The sequence below is a fragment of the Aythya fuligula genome, chromosome Z (assembly GCF_009819795.1).
Source record: "Aythya fuligula isolate bAytFul2 chromosome Z, bAytFul2.pri, whole genome shotgun sequence".
NCBI lineage: Eukaryota > Metazoa > Chordata > Aves > Anseriformes > Anatidae > Aythya > Aythya fuligula.
Window position 1 is genome coordinate 8448417 of NC_045593.1, and position 18369 is coordinate 8466785.

Genomic DNA, 18369 nt, shown 5'->3' on the forward strand with positions numbered 1-18369 from the left:
CATGGCAAGGTTTTGGTAGCAGGGAGCCATAGGGGTGGTTTCTGTGAGAAAGATCTAGAAGCTGCCCCATGTTTGGGAAGGGCCCCATTGTTTTGCAGATCTGAGCCAATAAGCGATGTTGTTTTGCGCCTCTGTGAGAGCATATTTAAGACAGGGAAAAAACGCTGCACCACACAGCAGCCGGGAGAGTCAAGGGAGTGAGAGAACAGCCTTGCACCAAGGTCAGTGTAGAAGGAGGGGGAGAGGTGCTCCAGGCGCCGGAGCAGAAGTCCCCTGCGGCCTGTGGTGAGGACCGTGGTGAAGCAGGATGTCCCCCTGCAGCCCATGGAGTACCACGGTGGAGCAGGGTTCCACGCTGCAGCCCGTGGAGGAGACCACGGTGGAGCAGGTGGCCCTGCACCGACGGAGGCTGCCGCCTGTGGAAGACCCCTGCCGGAGCAGATACCGGGCCGGACCCGTAGCCCGTGGAGAGGAGCCCGCGCAGGAGCAGGTGACCTGGCAGGAGCTGCTGCCCGTAGGGGAGCCAGGTTGGAGCAGTTTCCTCCTGAGGGATGGACCCCGTGGTACGGACCCATATCTGGAGCAGTTCTGAAAGAGCTGCTGCCTGTGGGAAGCCCACGCCGGATCAGTTCATCAAGGACTGCATCCCATGGGTGGGACCCCACAGCACAGGGGACAAGAGTGACCAAGAAGGAGCGGCAGAGAAGAAGTGCTGTAGACTGACCATAACCCCCATTCCCCGTTCCCCTGCGCCGCTCGGGGGGAGGAGGTGGAAGAGGGTGGATGGGGGGGGGAAGGTGCTTTTGGTTTTTTTTTTCCTTTGTTTTCTCACTTCTCTCGCTTGTTAGTTGTAGGCAATAAATCTTACTATCTCCTTATGCTGAGTCTGTTTTGCCCGTTACAATAATTATTGCGTGATTTTCTCGTCCTTATCTCAATCCTTGAGCCCTTTTCACATATTTTCTCCCCATTCCTCTTTGAGGAGGGGGAGTGAGAGAGCAGCTGTGGTGGAGCTCGGCTGCCCACTCGAGCAGAACCACGACAGTTAGGAAGTTCTCAGCAGACATGCTTCTGTGTATAGGATCCACCCCTGCTGTCTTCTGACCAAATCGCTGTGTGAAAGTAGCCGGCTGACAACTACCATCAAGTTTCATGTCTCAGGATGTCATCTGGTTGACTTTGTGCCCCTTCTGCATAAGATGGCTTAGCTAGAGCTCTGTAACTGGTTTCTAATGATGCAGCAGGTACTGACCACTGTTCCAGGCTTTCTGGCTCCATACTCTGAGGCAGTCAGGCAAATGCCACATTTTTTAAGAATTCACCATAAAAACACTGTTGATATCTCTCATTTTATTTTGGTAGATGCTATGTATTTACTTCCTAATAAAAGAATAAACTGTGAAGCTGAAATCCCAGTTCAGCAGCAGATGGTAAGATCTAGCAGAAGTAGGGACAGGAACACCTAAGTCCAGAGCTAACTAGAATTAAGAAACATTGTACCCTGGTGATCCCCAGAGATGAAAAAAACACTGTACAAGTGTGTGTGCGTGTGTGTGTGTGTGTGTGTGTGTGTGTGTGTGTGTATGCTTGTTAAAGGAGTCCAAACATATAACAGAGGGAAGCCAATTAAAAAGGTACTAAATACAGAAGACTTCAACTTCAGTGATTAGTGCTAGGTAATTTGCCTTGTGATAAACAAGCCATTCAAATCAGTAATAGACCTGAGGTTGTTCCACAGCTTGAAAGCATTTCTCTGAACTTTATCTGGTATCACAGCAAGTACCAATGTTTATAAGCTAAATTTTGCCACGCAGCTCTGTATCTTCAAAGCTAGCAATCCCAAAAAGTGTTTGCAAAAGACACCAACCATTTTTGGACATTATGCTGACCACTGCACTCACTAAATCAGCATAGGTGCAGTTCAGTTGAATGTGCAATAGCCAGGTGCAGCTCGTCACTTCTAAGTGCTAAAAATGAAATGAGTGAATGAAGGAGAGGCCAGGTTGGATTTTTTTCCCCCCAAATCTATGGAAAATAAATTACTTTTTTGGGACTACCCCTATCCAAGGAACAAAACCCATCATCCAACTGTGAAAAATCTCAATTTCATCACTACAGTATTGAGAAGGAGGGGGGAGAAGGAAGAGGAAAAGAGAAGAAAAAAATAATGATAGCTGAAAAAAACATAAAAGAAAACCATCAGTGAAAATTGCCCCTGAAACTTTGCAGAATTGTAACGGCTTTCTCTTGCTTAAATTGATTGGTGTAGCAATGTTATAAAATGACTATTAGGATTCATTGTGCACAACAGAAAGTGTGAAATGTCAGCAGACTATACAGCAAAAGTAATGGGTCCTGAACCCCTGTTAGTCAAAAATGATTTTCTTTCAAATTAGAAATTGATTTTTTTGGACACAAGCCCTTAACAGGCTTCCAACTTTTGTAGCTGCGCCTTGGAAGAGATTAACCTCAGCCACTGTTTGGGTCCAGGCTGATGATACCCTTTTGAAAGTTTCTTCACAGGGACTGCTTTTTAATGTTGGTACGGTCTTAACCAATAACACAAGTTATTTGTTCCTTTGAGAACTGCACCACATTTCTTCTCATTTTGCCATTTTCTTTATTTTTATGCTGACATATACAGCAAACTGGCTGACAAGTTAAAAAAAAAAAAAAACAAAAAAACACAACCAGCTCATAATTGAACCAAGGATTATGTTCAAGGCTCGGCAGTGAAACATCCAAGCTGCTTTTGTTCCCAGCCCTTTCTCTTCCTAAGAAAGGACGCTTTCTCTGCTCCTTAAGTGGAGGTACTAAGCTAAGAGCAGGATAGATTCTAGCAGTACAGACAACCCTGTGTGGCAAAATACCAGGTTGTAATGGTGGAGCCATTACTTGGGGAGGAAAAGAATGTGAAGAAGATTACATTTCAAGAACAAGTCCCACTGTACTTATTCTCTGCTTGCTGGGAAAGGAAGAAGAATTGTTGAAACAGCTTTTTGAGATTAAAGGGCTATTTTTTCCTGTTCTATCAGGAACACCAACCAAGAAGATCACTTGTTATTTACAAGGTTTTCTATGTTTTTACTTTAAACGTAGGTAGCTTCTCTTAGGTTGTTTTAAGCAACTTGCAATCCTCTCTCTTTAATTGCGTATTTTGCTGATCCACTCTTGAACACATATAATCTCTAAATGACATCAGCACACTCGTAGACCTGCAATACAACATGCCTCCCCTTACCTTTCTTTGACTTGCTGCCTTCCCTCTTGGTTTTCATCAGAAGGGCTCGCCCATCTTCCATATGTGCACCAAAACCAGCCATTTTCTTCCCTGAACTGCTCCCACCACTGCTCCGTGATGTTCTGGAGGCTTTGCTCACTGGTGGTGTCCTGGGATAATAATCTTCACGTTTCGATACTGGCACACTAGGAAGAAAGAAAGGTGACACTGTTACATATCAACGTCTTTAACACTACATGCAGCCCTCTGCCTCCCCAGAAGCATAACCATCGTGGTGCTGGTTGAGCTCCTGCTGAATCCATTTACAATGTCTGAAAGCAGGGGCCTAAGGGTTGAAGGGTCACCAACCTACTTCAACTTCCACAGGAGTCTTTGGTTATCAGCAGCTGGCTGCACTCTGACAATTATATTTGGAGTTTTTCAGTATTTGGAACATTCCCTAATGCATTAGGTCCTGGATTTTCTGAGTGGTTAGAACAGGACAAGTGGGATGAAGGTTCAGAAAGGACTTTGCCCAGCAGGGTTCAGCAAGGTTGGAAGAAAACAAGTAACTTAAAAATGTTCACTTTGCTAGAAAAAAAATGAGAGACAGAAGAATCTGAGTGGAGAGAAACAGTCATGGTTTGCAAAAGGGAAGCAGATGGTACAGTGGTTAAAGAAAAAAAGAAAAAAAAAAAAAAGTAAGAGTAAGAAACGAGAAAGCTAACAAGAAAAGCAATGAGCAGTATGGTCCAGGAAGGACTCCTGCACAAGATCCTAAATACTCCACAGATAGAGCCAGGATGCACATTTGGTGACATGGAGCAAGCATGATTTCAGTTTCTGCAGACACATGCAAAAAAAAAAACCTTCTGAGAAGACAGGAGGTTATTGAGACCATCTTTCTCTTGGTAAAGTCAAAAGACTGCTTTCAAATTCTGCTCTCAGGAAGAAGACTACTGCTTTAAATGAGGATTCCCAAAATCTATACGTCATTAGCCCCATGACTATTACACAGTTTAAAAAAAAAAAGTAATTAAAATATTAAAGAAAAAAAAAGGATTATCCACATGAAGGAATACAGTTCATCCCAAGATTATACTGCTCTGTTTGCAAGTATGGGAGTGACACACAGCTTTCCTAAATTAACAGAAGATTATACAAATCTTTTTCCCATTTAAGTACCAATTTTGAAAGGATAACTCTAAGACTGCTACTAAGTTTGTATCATTTGGGTTACAGTTTTATGGGTGGATGATTCCCAAAAATATTTTACATAAAAGCTTACATTACAGAAGTTACTGTATATCAGAGAAAAAACAAAAAAAAAAACAAAAAAAAACAGGTATCTTTTTTTCCCATCAGAAAATGATAGCTAAATTAAAAGTTTCAAATCCATGTGCTGTAAAAGTCATTGTTTAATAAGGCCCACTGCGCTGGTTTGACAATTAGTATTACTCCTGTATTATTAATGCAGAACATTATATAATGGCTCATGACCCATAATAACTGGCTGAAGTGTAGGATAAAATTTCTCCGAATAACCTCCGTTTACGTTAGGGTTTCAAACCACATGATGACTTAGTAATATTGCAAAATGTTTTTAAAATTTATGGTGACTCTAAAATTCTCTGATATCATTAACCTACTAATTCCTGCAACCCAGGGTGTAGCCAGAGGTGGGTTTGGACCCTAATAAATGTTTAAAGAGGTTTAAAGGTGTAATAGTTGACCAGATTTCTCTGATAATACAGTACTTGATTTTTTATTTGTCTGTTCCTGAATGATTAACAGCATTTAAAAACACTAAGGTCATCATTATTTGGATGCTTTCTGAGTTTTTAAAGTACATTTAATTACCACCTACAGATCTTCTGTGAAGACAGTGACCTTAGTCGTGTAGATGAGGAAGCGATTACTCCGCTGGTTGACTGCCATAACATTTACATGGTGCGGTCACCTCTAAAATATCAGGTTCTGGTTGAAATAATGCTACGGCAGAGAGAACTCAAACAGAAACAGACACCAAGAGGAAGTTACAGACGCTAATTCATGGGGAAATAACAAAAGCAAGTATATTTGCATTTACAGCTCACTAAACAATGCATCAGAGCCTCGTTCTTTGGTATTTAATCAGAGAAGACTTGCTAAAAAGTTTTGTTCAAGTAAGGATGTAGTCAAACTTTAAAATGACAAGTACTTAGTCTGAGAGGTGCGCACACCAAGGAGTGAAAGGGATAATGCAGAGAGATACAAAAAAAAAGTCTAAAATTAACAACACACTGAAATTAAACAAAGAAAACGTACGGAAAAAATCTGTTTCAGAAAAAAGTTGCTCAATCAGCTATGGAATAATTAAAAACTGAATGATGTGACTAGCTGGGAAGTTTAAAACTAACATAAGGTCCAAAGGCATCAGTTATGTACAGACACAAAGATTAAGTGACAGGTCCTTCTCTATCTTCAAATCCAGCAATCCATCATATCATCCAAATGCAGGCTGGCTAGTAGGACTTCCTTAGGGCACTCTGTTATCTGATGAATTTTCATAACATTCCCTGAAACTACACAGCAGAAAAGACTGCCTAAATAAAGACCTTACTAACCCACCTAACCTAAGGCAGGAGCTATAAAGCAGCATCACCAGAAAAGACGTGAGCCTCAGCATTACTGTCTCCTTATGAATACTGAAGTACATCAACAAAGGAGAACACACCTTAAACATTTTTTCATTTTGCCAGTGCGTCATATCGCGATATTCCTGCTGAGCGTGAATGGCAAATTTTAAATGTCATTCAGGACCCATTGAATATTGCTAGTATTTGCATTCCTTAAAAAGTAGAAAAACATTAACCTTTTGTTTTATTGAATTAAAATGCCATGGAAATGCTGATGTAGTCTTCAGAGACTGAAATACTTTTACAAAGAAGAATAGCTGTCATTTATTAGACACAAAGAACAATTACTTGATAGGATGCTTTCTGACAAAAAGCAGATTGGTATTCTCATCATAGAAAAGGCATTGTAAAAAAACCCAGCACAGACCTCTGAGACTTGAATAATTTAAAGCTGCATTTGGTGCAATTTGAATTTTTCTTTAGGGAGGCAAAGTTAAATACCTTTAATTTGTTCTAATTATTTCAAATTTGCAAGTTAATTATGGCTGATCATTAAATAACAAAAAGGACTATCGTCTCCATAGAGTTTTACCTCCTACCCTCTGCATTACTTAAGCTAGATTTTAGTATGCATGAATTAACTTTCTAAATAATCACACGGTTTGACTAAATGGCTCAGTAAAATGAGCTCTGATCCTCAGAATAAGCATTAATGGACATTAGAAAGGCTATTGGGACCCATGTTACTTACATTATAAGTATTTTTAATGGGGTCTTATTTACTAATCTTTATGTACTGTTCAAGTTAGGGCACCATATAGATACATTATTCTGCTTTAATAGAGGAAAGTCAGTTCTTCAAGATACTAAAACAAATGTCCATTTAGAGCCAACTAAATTCATTTTTTAAATTAATGCAGGAAAACTCTGATAGAATTTAACTTGTTTTAGCTGCTCATCCTGATGAATCAATCCAACATAATGGTAGCCTTGGTCTGCGAATGGAGTTTTACAGATCTATTGAATTGCTAAGCAACTGAAGCAGCTAAGACTTACCACGGAGTAGCATTCACTATCAGCACCTGTACACCCAAGAGTTTAAATCTCTTCCCTACTCCATAACTAGTGATCACCTGAGGGGTTCCCAGCCATCGAACCCAAATTTGGATTCCCACCTTCCACTGAATTCTGATCTTTCCATGCATTTTTCAGTGCCGATCAGTGGTATCCAGAGAACACGTCTATGTTATAACTAGTCAGAAACCCAAAATGCAAGGCAATTCAGGCCTCCAGTATGTATATTCAACAGATGGCTGCCTTAATGGTACCCTACTGCACCCTGTTGAGACAAGGGCTTGTGAGTTTAACCATTATCAAACTAACAGATTGCTGTGGTAGGTTAGCTCCAAAAGAAAACATGTTGGAATGTTATTTTCCTGTTCTGCAATTTCTGTTTTAAAAATAAAATAATTAACAGTTCATGTGTGCAATCTGCTGCAATTATATCAGGCCAAGAATGCATAACACTTAATGATGCAAAACTGGTGATAAGTAGGCAACCCAAGCAATACGTTTTTGTAGCTGGAACCTGCATTGCCATTTCGGATGCAGTTTGACAAGCAGGCTGAATATGATCTTTTCCTCCCTACTCCACCCCTTTGGTTGGGAGAGTTTTCAGCCAGATCAGCTTCCAGAGTCAGTTCAGCACAAAGCAGCAGTATCAAAAGTGCTGCAACAAAGGAGGTGTCAATACATGACAGGATCTTCGTTTTCAGCAGGGAGTCTGAATTTAAACCAGCTTAAATCAAGTTATCAAAGCACACCTTTGAAAACCACCAGTTCCAAAGCAGGACTTTGGGAAGTTGGTTGTCTTCATGGCAATTAAAAAATATTCACTAGGAGAAAAGAAGCCTGTAGACTTTGGATGAGTGGCTCTGAGAATCAACATCAGCAGTCTCCTCTCCAACCACAACTTCTGCAGTCTTCTCAGGTGTACTGTGCAACTCTACTCTCTGTAAGCCTCTACTTCCAGGGCATTCTCAAGTGCCCCATATTTCTCAAAGAGCATTTTTGTTGCTGTTCTTGTTATTTGTTTGTTTGTTTGAGAATATGTCAGGTAAGGCAGTGTGATTACCCTCACCTACAAAGCAAAGACAAGAAACAGATGTGGTAAGGAAGCTGGGCCCCTGGACGGCAAGCAGGTCTGCAGAGGTAGATAAGAACTGGAGCTGACTTCCAAACACTCAACTCACCAGTTGTGACACCAGAAATTAGTGTATATCCCATGTGTATCTGCTTAAAGGTAACCATGATGAAAACCCTGAAACCAGAGGTAGAGCTTAAGGCCCTCCTTAGTGCATCTCCCTCTGCAACACTGAATCCTCTTTGGAGAGTCACTCCTGCCCCTTTTTTGAAGCAGAGCCGGGAAGAAACATGACAAGATGTAAAAGCCAGAGCAGCACATGGGAGAAAGGAGGGAGATTGGTCTCCTCACTCCCGCTTTGTGTGAATAGCGCTGGAAGAAAGGTAAGCACTGCAAGTGAGGAGGAGAAGCACAGCGCGAACTTCAGGGCAATCTCTCATCACTGAACGCCATCACCCTTGCGTTCCTGGTGACAAAGGCAATCTGTTTATGTCAGCAGATCATCAACCTTCAAAACACACTGCTAAAAATCTAAAGCCTATTTCATATTGAAACAGAGTGCTTGAAAAAAAAATAAAAATCTAGGCTTAACATTTTCCCCTTCCTTTCCTTTAAAAAATAGGAAAAACGTCCTATTCTAATACAGACCTTGAAGGCCATATTCAAGCCTAGAGTGAGATTTCATGGCCCAATTATGAAACCTGGCATTTTGAGGCTTATGCTAGACATATCAGCATGTTAATGACACTGCTGGGATCCAGTGCATGTTAATAAGAAACAGCTGCTTTCCTTTCTAGAGAGCATGTTCATTTATACTTTTGAGATCTTCAGGACAGAGACCATCTCCTTCCTCGTGTATTTCTCTACGTAAAAGGCAGAAGGCAGGGACAGTAGGGGAACACACCTCAGCAGACAAGGACAAGTCTAACTAAAGTATGACCAAACCTGCCTGTAAGTAAAGAAGTTTTCATCATAGAAAATGCACAGCGATTGCCTACATCCCACATGCTGTAATGCGCACAGCACATTGCTGGGGAGCGATCCCGAGCTTTCACCCCTTACAGTTCTCTTCAGGTCCAGTGCCCCTGAATCCAGGAAGGTATACAGATGGCTGTATCAGTTTTCTGTTGATTCTTTCTGCTGAACCGGCTCTCTTGGACCTACTGCATTTGGTTTACTTTTCTTCTCATCTTGGAAGAGCTGCATAAGAAAGTATGCTAAAAACTTTCTCACATATCAAGCTCTACCAGGGTAATGTAATCCATAGTGCGGCTTTTCCAGACCGTTCTTTCAGATACCAGTTCCTTCCCCATTCCTTCTGTGACTGGTGCTCAGATATTTAATTCCAGCAGCGAGAATTGAGGCTGCATATGCTCTTAATTAGCAATGACCTATTAGATCATACCAGCCATAGGTGAAACCCCAGCCTCATTGAATCAATCAGAATACTGCCCTTATCTTCAATGAAGTCAGGATTTCACTTAATATACACAGTTAAAGGTCCGTTTGTAGCAAGTACTAAGCTAAATACCTCCTAAAATTATATTCATGCCTTTCCTTTGAAGCCCTGTCCTCATTCTGCTTTAACTTAGCTACATTTCAACTTCCCACCAGCACCCTTCCTACACCGCTTAGTTTCCCTAATAAATAGTGAAATGAGCTCTGATTACTTTCTCTTTGCCTCTGAATCCACAGAAAACCCCAGCATAAAGGTTTTCAGACAGTCATAGAGAAACAGCCACAGAAAGCAGACTGGCAAAGCTTTAGCAGGACAAAACGCTGTGATTGTGTGTTTGGCCTTTCTTATAGAGCAGAGTAGAGCACCTGTCGTTCCAGCAAGCAGTGCTGTCAGCCTTCACAAAAGAAAGTCATGTAAATGTCAAGTCATAGGTATAAAAACAATCCTTCAAAACAGTGTCTGTGTATCTGAAAAGCCTGTCTAGCTGTCACCTGCGAAAGTACCATAAGGAATGATGCAAAAGCCTGTTTAGGACAAACAAAGTTTCTGAACTAAATCCAAACTTCTGCAGTAGATCAAACTGCATAACCCTCCTTCAGCAGGAGAGTCGCATGCTCTTCAGAGAAGGGAACGCCTGCCTTAGTGCCTTATCTGGGATCACTGTTGTTTGGCTGAGAGCCAGCCCCATCCACAAGGTACCCATCAAAATACCATATGCGAGCCATCTTCTGAACAAACATCACCCCAATTAGGCTGCTATTTGGTTGTGATAAAGGCATAGATGAGCAATGTGTCATCCCTTCTGAACCTGGCTCACCTAGAACAAAAGATTTCACTGTAGATGGGCTGCATGGAGAATCAGGCTGGGAACGGGCTGATGCTGCAGGGCTCGCGCTGAGCATGCCGGCAACCACCTGCTTGATACAAAAACAACCCTGCATTTTCCTTCACTACGACTATCCATATATAAGCACCATCTCCTTCATACGAGTTTCTAGATGAGCTGGTAGGTGTTGACAAGAGGACCTTTAAGTAAGTGAGCTGCAATTGCAAAAGGCCCTTTTCTGCACATGCATTGCATTAGGGAGGAACTGTTTGCTGAAGACAAGTAACGATATAGCAGAGGAAGGACACAGAGTTGGAAAGCAGGCACTCAGGCTTTCTAGTGTGCCCTACTAACAAGACATTTTGAAGAGATGCCTAATTAGAGCAACAGATACTTAAGATTGCACTCTTGTGTACAGTTATTACAAAGAGCTACGTATACACGAAAAATCCATCCTCTAATTCTAATCATCTTTATCAGTATTGTGTGATGACTGAATTAAGCATTTTAGGCACAGACTACAATTGTCATTTAAGGATATACATAAAATCTTGGGACTAGTGAATCTATTGTCTGCAAACTCTAATGCTGTTCCTATTCCAAAAAGCCGTCAGAAGCTCAGTGCAGTGGCGCAAGCTCAGCCCAGGTACAAGGCACAGCTCTAACACCGTGGTGACCTTTATCTTCACATTGGTTCCCACAAACACAAATCTCAAGTGTTTTTTGATTCCTGTTTTAAGGAGTGATCAAAACAACATGTCAGAATATAGCAAGGTCTGCAACTATAACTATACAAGGCATCTCAAATGCTCTCATACTAGGATCTTTTAAAATGGTGTCATATATTACCCCCCCCCCCCTTTTTTTTTTTAGAAACGCCCCTCCTGCTGCATCTTTGCACTTCACTGGGCTTTTTTAGTGATTAAATCACATCTGTGGGGCACAGTCATCCTATGATTAAGTAGTATATTAATGATTTACTACTACTCTAGTACTCATCTATATTATATTGCTTAGTAAAATGAAAACACTGAGATTGTTTATTGATCTGCTTTTAAAAAATTCTTAGAGCCCAAAGAGAAGTAAATAGAGAAATAAGGCTTTGGAGTTTCCTCAGATTAGTGGATTACCATACCCAACAGATGTAGATTTGACAAGGCACCTTTTGGTAAAGGTTATGGAAAAAAATCACTTCAGGTCACATACATTACCTTGAATCCACTGAAGTTATGTATTTCACAGACTGTGCTTGATGGCTACTGGTGGAAAAATCAGCTTCTTACTGCAAGTAAAATACAAACTGAGATACTTACCTGATGGAATACTACTCTAAAAACCTTGGCCTGAATTTCACAGAAAAAAAAACAAACACATGCTGAAGATTTCCTTTCAACACATACGATTTTATGTAAATGCAGCAGCACCACCAAACAGTGACTCAACCAAGATGTTTATGGAACATACAACACTTTTTGTGTGTTCATATGTGTGTTCAGAAATAAAGAGATATAACTGAATTTCAACAAGAGGGATACCACTACCTTGCTAAGAGGTGAACAACTCTTTTAAAACCATTCAGTGAGGTGCATATTTTGTACTTTCGTTCCATCAGATACCAACAACTCTTGCCATCTCACAGCTACCACTGGCAAACAGAACGTAATTTATATTTTACCAATCTAAATAAACAAACTGATCTTAGGCTCTGCACAAGTTTTTTTTTAGAATCTGTTTGGAAATGTCTGTCCAGAGCTGCTGCCACCAGTGTCATTGTGACACTGTGGAGTGTGCTGTTAGAGGCTTGCATATACTTGGGTTGCCAAACCACCTCACTCCTACTGAGTTTACAGCCGGTACATAAATTTAAACCCATCTCTTAGAGACATTACTGTCTCAGAAAGGATGCAAGACGTTGGTAGAGATTAAAGGAGCACAAAGTTAAAAAGGAAAAAAGGATTAACGAGGCATCGATCAAACAGGAGGGCATGTAGTTACATAAAGAGACAAAGTCTGACACTATTGACAGATGACTGAAGATACTTGGATATTGTTTTATTTCAAACTTGCGTGTGCTAGAAGCCAGATGTAAGCTTTTCCACACATAAAAGCTGATGATTTGTCACTTCAGTTAAGTTATAATACTTCTCTCCCTAGGTCACTAGTGAGATGATTTGAGTATGATTCAAATTTTAGTGGACTTGCTGGGCAGAGGCTGTCCTTGTGGTCAGTGGAAAGAGACGGATTAGTTTGAAACTAATGAAAAACTCTGTTAAAAGGGCTCAGGGATGAGAGATGGGAAAGACACGGAACAGACAAAATGGAGGCAGGATCCACCGGTACATGACTCAATGGTTCCAAAAGCCAGAAGGAATTAGGGAATGCGGTAGGAGTAAATTGCTATCAGTTCATATAGCACCAAAGAAAACACTGAGTTTCACGGAACTGAAGAAGTAAAGAAGAGGGGATGGCAGAGAAAATAAAACAAGAAGTGTCAGTGTGACTTTCTGCAGAGCCCTGTAGACTGATACCTTAGACAACTAGCCTTTGAAGGAGGGTTTCAGAGAAGCAACAGTGACAAGATCTGAATGAGCAGCAAAGATGCTGATTTGGATAATTTATTTTGAAGGCAAGGCATGAATATTGAGCAGCCAGAGAAGATTTTACAGTAGTCAAGGTGCAGGATGAAGGACTGGAGCAAGGAATAGCACTTTAACTGCTGACAAACTAGTGGTACATTTTTGCTGCAAAGCAGAAGGAAGCTGCAGTAGTCGTCAGCAGCCCAAATGCGTATGGAGAAGGAGAATGACCCCGAGGTTACAACTCTGAGTGACAGAGAGGATGTGGTGTTATCAAAATCAGAAGTGAAGAGAGATTCAGAAGAAAAAGTAAGGACTTCTGTTTTGGCCAGATTAGGAATGATCTGAAGGCAAAACAACCAGGATTATGTGTCAGGGAGGCAGTCAGATATGCAAGACTAGATGGAACAGAGCAGAAGGTTTAAGAGTTATTGGCAGAGAGATGATAGCCAAATCCGTGTAACTGGATGTTGTCATCCAGGGATATGGGCACAGAAATCTCCAGGCAAATCAAGGAATGACTAAATCCCTTCCCTGCCACCTCACAGAGGTTCATACCTACTTCCAAAAGAAATTATCTAAAATAGTGCTGCAAAAACATGCATAAAAAAAACCATCTCTCCATAAAACCGAAAGATCAGACTGTTTCTAAAATTAGGGCAACCGCTAAATGAAAGTTAACCCGAACAATAACTTTAGCTAAACTTCAGGTCACATGCATTTAATATAATGAGATGAAGAATATGAAAAGGCCATTCATAATGGAATTCATCGAGTTAGGAATGCCATGCTTAGCTGCCTTATAACATATAATTAATGATCCTATAAAAATCCAGCAGTACGAACTCTCCCGGCTGCCCGCAGAACTGTTCTTTATGCCGGGTAGGGCAAGCAAGCATCTGCTTCCACAAATACTGCCCTTTGAGAAGCTGAAAAGCTTTCTTCCCCTGTTCCATCGGGGACCACATTGCCATTTCCATGACACGCTGGGCTTTGAACCGTTACCCAAATCAGACTCTAGCATTTGGCAACCCAGTACACATCTGTCATGATAGACTGGTTATTGGTGAAATGTTAAAGAAAAAGTCATTAACTCTTTTCCATTGCTTCTAATATGCCACCTTCCTCCAGATTATTTATAATCCCCACTAAACCCATCCTCTGTTTATAGTGTTTTAACGCAACAGAGGAATATATACTGTCTGGAGATCTGTCTTGCTTTATACCACTCCCAACCATTTGGTACAACAAAAGATATTCTCTCTCCATCAAAAGGCCTGATCCCTCCTGAAGCCTTGATGCTCAGATTCAAGGTTAAAGGATTAAGGCCTGAAGCATTGAGTACCAGAGGAAAGGAAGCCAAATATCAAAAGAAACACAAAAATCAATCCCCTTCACCACAGGAGCAGTGTGAAGAACAAATCAGCTGGGCTGAATCTAAAATTTTCTCTGCGTGGCTCTCAAAAATTAGCACTGTTACAAATGTAATGGGTAGTTCTGCAAAGCCTCAGCACCCATGCAATGCCACGGAGTTCAGCTCAACCCACCAGCACAGTCTGGAAACTTTTATGTCAGAGCAATTCAGCTGCAAAAACACCAAGTCCACTTCAGAGAAGGTGAGAGCTAGAGAGAAACGAGAGCACGCGTGCCGTTATCTTTATATGTAGTCTGTATATCTGCAAGTGACAGAATCTAATATTTACCAGAGTTTGCCTTTTGCTTCAATTCCCTGTGTGCTGAAGCACAGCCAAGGTCACCAGAGGGGTGGGGGAGCAGGTTTAGCTTAGTGCAGCTGTGATCGTGACCAGAACAGCAGGGTACAGAGGATTTCTTGCTTAACTTTGTAATACCAATAGCTTTTGTTCTTAGTCCTGCCCCATCAGTTCGGATATAAGCTTTTAAATGGCGTGAAAGTTGTTCGGGTGGGTTTAAAACCTCCTAATTTAAAACTACCTTCCAGAACATTTTGTTTCGCAAGAATTTTCTTAACTAGTCCAACTTACAAATTTCTGGGACATATGAATATATAGATTAACATATGAATATATAGATTAAACAACATTTTCTCTTCATCCAAGATTACATTTAAAAATAAAAAGTAACAAAATGATATGTTTGAAAAAGTAATCCACTCCAATTTATAAAAATAGCATTCAGGTTTTCAAAATTCATTTCAGGCAGTAAACTAACAGTGTGTACATTTTCCTGTAAAGGAGGCATCTGCAAATGACTTGCAAAAATGTCTCTCACTGTCTGCAAGTGTTGGCAAGGAACAAACTCCTTCAGGAGATACATGAATTTTAAATATTTTAACCCAAAGAACAAAATCTCCAAGCATTTTCAGTTCTGATACGTGATATTACAGAACCATACCCATGTAAAAGACTGGCAGAAAACACAAGATTTGTGCAAATATCAATGTATTCAAGTTCTAGTAAGCCTGTTTTCACTGATTGCCATCCTTAGAAGTGTTTGTAACACCAGAACTCCTGTGCTTTTTGAAGACTTCACCTACAGGTTAGCTCCATCTGCCCATGAAAACTACAGTGGTAGCTCCCACTTCCATCTTATGCCTCAAGTCTCTCAAGTGGCATACTGCTCAATGTTTCTTTGGACCGTAATGGTAATGATGTAATATGTCTGTTTGCAGCATACCTGATCATGAGAACAGAATCAGCATAATTCAGGTAAACGTAAAACAGCTTAACACCCTGTCACAGTTCAAAGCAAGCCTGAAAATGAGATTAGTGAAGCAACCAGGTCAGTGGAAATGAGCTGCTCCTCACTCCCCAATCCGATAAAGATCACTATCTGCCTTAAAAATATATACAAATATAAATATGCATGCTTCGATATACATATATATCCTCAGATATGTATAAAATATTCTCTCTTCCTCTCATTTAGCAACAAGTTTTTAGTTATCACATCAGAACAAAAGCTTTCACCCTGAACATGAAAACCTACTACCTTCAGAGTCCGCATGGGGCACTAACGAAGCAAAAACATATATCTAACTCTGAATACACTTTTCTTTTGTGGCACAATCAACTCCAGCAGGCGTCAGCTGGAGAGATGCTCATTCTATACGTAGCCAGACAACTCCACCAGAGAAAGGAAAATTTTTGTCTGCAACTAAATCAACATTTGCACTACCAGCAGATCCATAAGCACTTTCTTTTTTTTTTTTTTTTTACTGGATAAACTAGTGTTTGCTCTGCAAATATCCCACCTAAAAATGATACAAACTTCAATATAAAATAATCTGGAGTAAGAAAGTAACTTGGGCATTAAAAGGAGCACTAACAAGTGAGTAAGCAGTTTCCAGACACATGGACTTTATGGGCCATTTGGAAGCACAGTTGATTTCAGTCCGATTTAATGTGCCAGTCTCCTGAAGCAGTGAATAGATGAGAAAAAAAAATGAAAAGTCTAACAAATTGTGTTCAATACATTCAGAAAAGTTGGCCAAATACTACATATCTGAACCTCAAGAGACCAAGGACATCTTGGGGATGAACTGAAGGCTGGGAGCTCCTGGCCAACAAGCCAGTTCTGGCACTGGCGATGGTTTCTCCTCCAGAGGCTCAGGACATGGATAATGGGAGGTGATGCACGCTGTCATGAAGAAGAGCAGACAAGAAACTCCAAATATGAGATAAAATGAGTGCTGCCGTTGCCACTGTAAATATTGGTTCCCTTCAAGAATGGGGCAATGGGGACAGCGCGAGTCAGGTGGCAGAACCCTGTGACTGCGTATGATTTTTTATTTTAATTTTTAAAAAGTTGCTTGGGGGGGGGGGTATTGTGCGAAGAAAAAAAAAAAAAAAAAGCATATGCCTGGAACAGCAGGGGGAGCTGCGAGTCTGTGTTCCTCTGCATCTATATTTAATTGCATTGACTGTTTGGACAAAACCACAGAAGTATGCTTGTACATCACTATAGAAAGATGTCTGTATGTCTAACAAGCAGCAAAAGAAATCGAGTTCATAACAAAGCACTAAACAAGGAGCAAAAGATAATTGTCACCTCCTCTCAAGATAATAAAAATAGTTACACCGTAAACATAAAAATCTTCTAAAAGACCCCTGACAGCATTCCCTCCTGGAACTATCACCATAGCAATGAGCATTCAAACAGAGGGAAAGTACTACTGAATCCTGCGTTGGATATTTTCAACTAACTAAAAATACAAGCCGGAGAAAAATACACACGGGTGACATAGGCTAAGGCACACAAACGTAAAAAGCCCTCAATGAAATAAAAGGTGGCAAATTACACCTGCAAATCTTTAATAATCTGAGAAGGAAACCCTTTAACCAGGTAGCATACACCGAAAGGGTGCCTGCAGATAACTGTAAACCCCTCTGATAGCTGCTGTATCCAACAATTCCTATTTATATCATTTTGCACAGGTCAGTGTAGAGGTGCAGCAGCAGTATTGTGTGAAATCCGAGGAAAGGATGCATTTAGAGAGAAGGCAGTTAAAGCTGTACCGGTGGAGCTGTATAGGATGCCTAAGAATTGGATAAGCAGGAAACATTGCAGATTAAGATTTAGGCACACAGCACAACTCTGGAGGGAAGGGGACTGCTTGCAAAGCAGCAAACCGTATCTTCTCGAGTTTGTGCTATTAAACAGGTTTTATTTTCATGACATCCAGATCCAAAGTTGAGATTAAATAAGGGAGAGAGGAGTGGATTGTTTTAAAATTCCTCTCCCAGATGCAGACGTCAGGAGCACATACAAAAGCAGGTGCCGGGTGTATTGATCCTACTGAATACGCATGGAGTGGGTACTTGAGCATGTACCAAGCATCTGCGTCTGGGAGATGGAAAGCGCTTTGTAAAAGGCTGTTTTATGCTAAACAAATGCATCAGGTTATGTTTTTATTTTGAATATTTTAAAGCATCTTGCACACTGGGGCAGACTTGAAAAGAAATTATACAGACAAGCAGACAACTTGCCATTAATTGTACAAGTTACTATCTCCACAGCTGAAAATTGGCTGTGGGCTCACTTAGGAGCACTCCAAGCTCCTGAAAACCATCCTCAATAAAACCTGCTCTGACTGCTGCACCTCAGAGAACTGGAGATCCTGCATCTGAAGACTCTTCAGGTCCCAAGCGCTGGCCCAGCTGTAAGCAGGCAAAGGGACAGACACATTTCTTCTCAACAGCTCCTCGACATACCCAGCAGGGAAGCGGCAAATTCAATGCTGCAAATTTATCCTGGGCCAGTCCAAAGAGACTGAGAAGGACAACACTTGCTGACTTGGATAATGAAGAAAACATAATGGTACATTCAGAAGAGAAAATGAAAATTTGGCTATAGCTTGTAGTACTCCCCAAGGTGAAAGTTTTCTTTTCCACAAACAGACACGCTATGACCAAACACTGCAACAGAAATCAAACTCGGTACTGTATTTGCTCCTGGAATCTTTTTTGCTTTTTTCAAGCAGGGAAAAAATTAATCCCTACAGGAGATGACAAGATGCCTTTTAAAGTACATATCTCATTTCTGACTA

At 40.9% G+C, this 18369-nt stretch overlaps 1 protein-coding gene across 1 annotated transcript in view; it reads right to left on the minus strand.

The window, feature by feature from the left end:
• KIAA1328 (KIAA1328 ortholog) overlaps nt 1–18369 on the minus strand; it is a 171013-nt gene that overhangs the window by 34341 nt on the left and 118303 nt on the right. The window contains exon 9 of the mRNA XM_032206577.1: nt 3242–3426. Within this exon, the coding sequence (XP_032062468.1) occupies nt 3242–3426 (185 nt within the window). The remainder of the gene's footprint in view (nt 1–3241; nt 3427–18369) is intronic.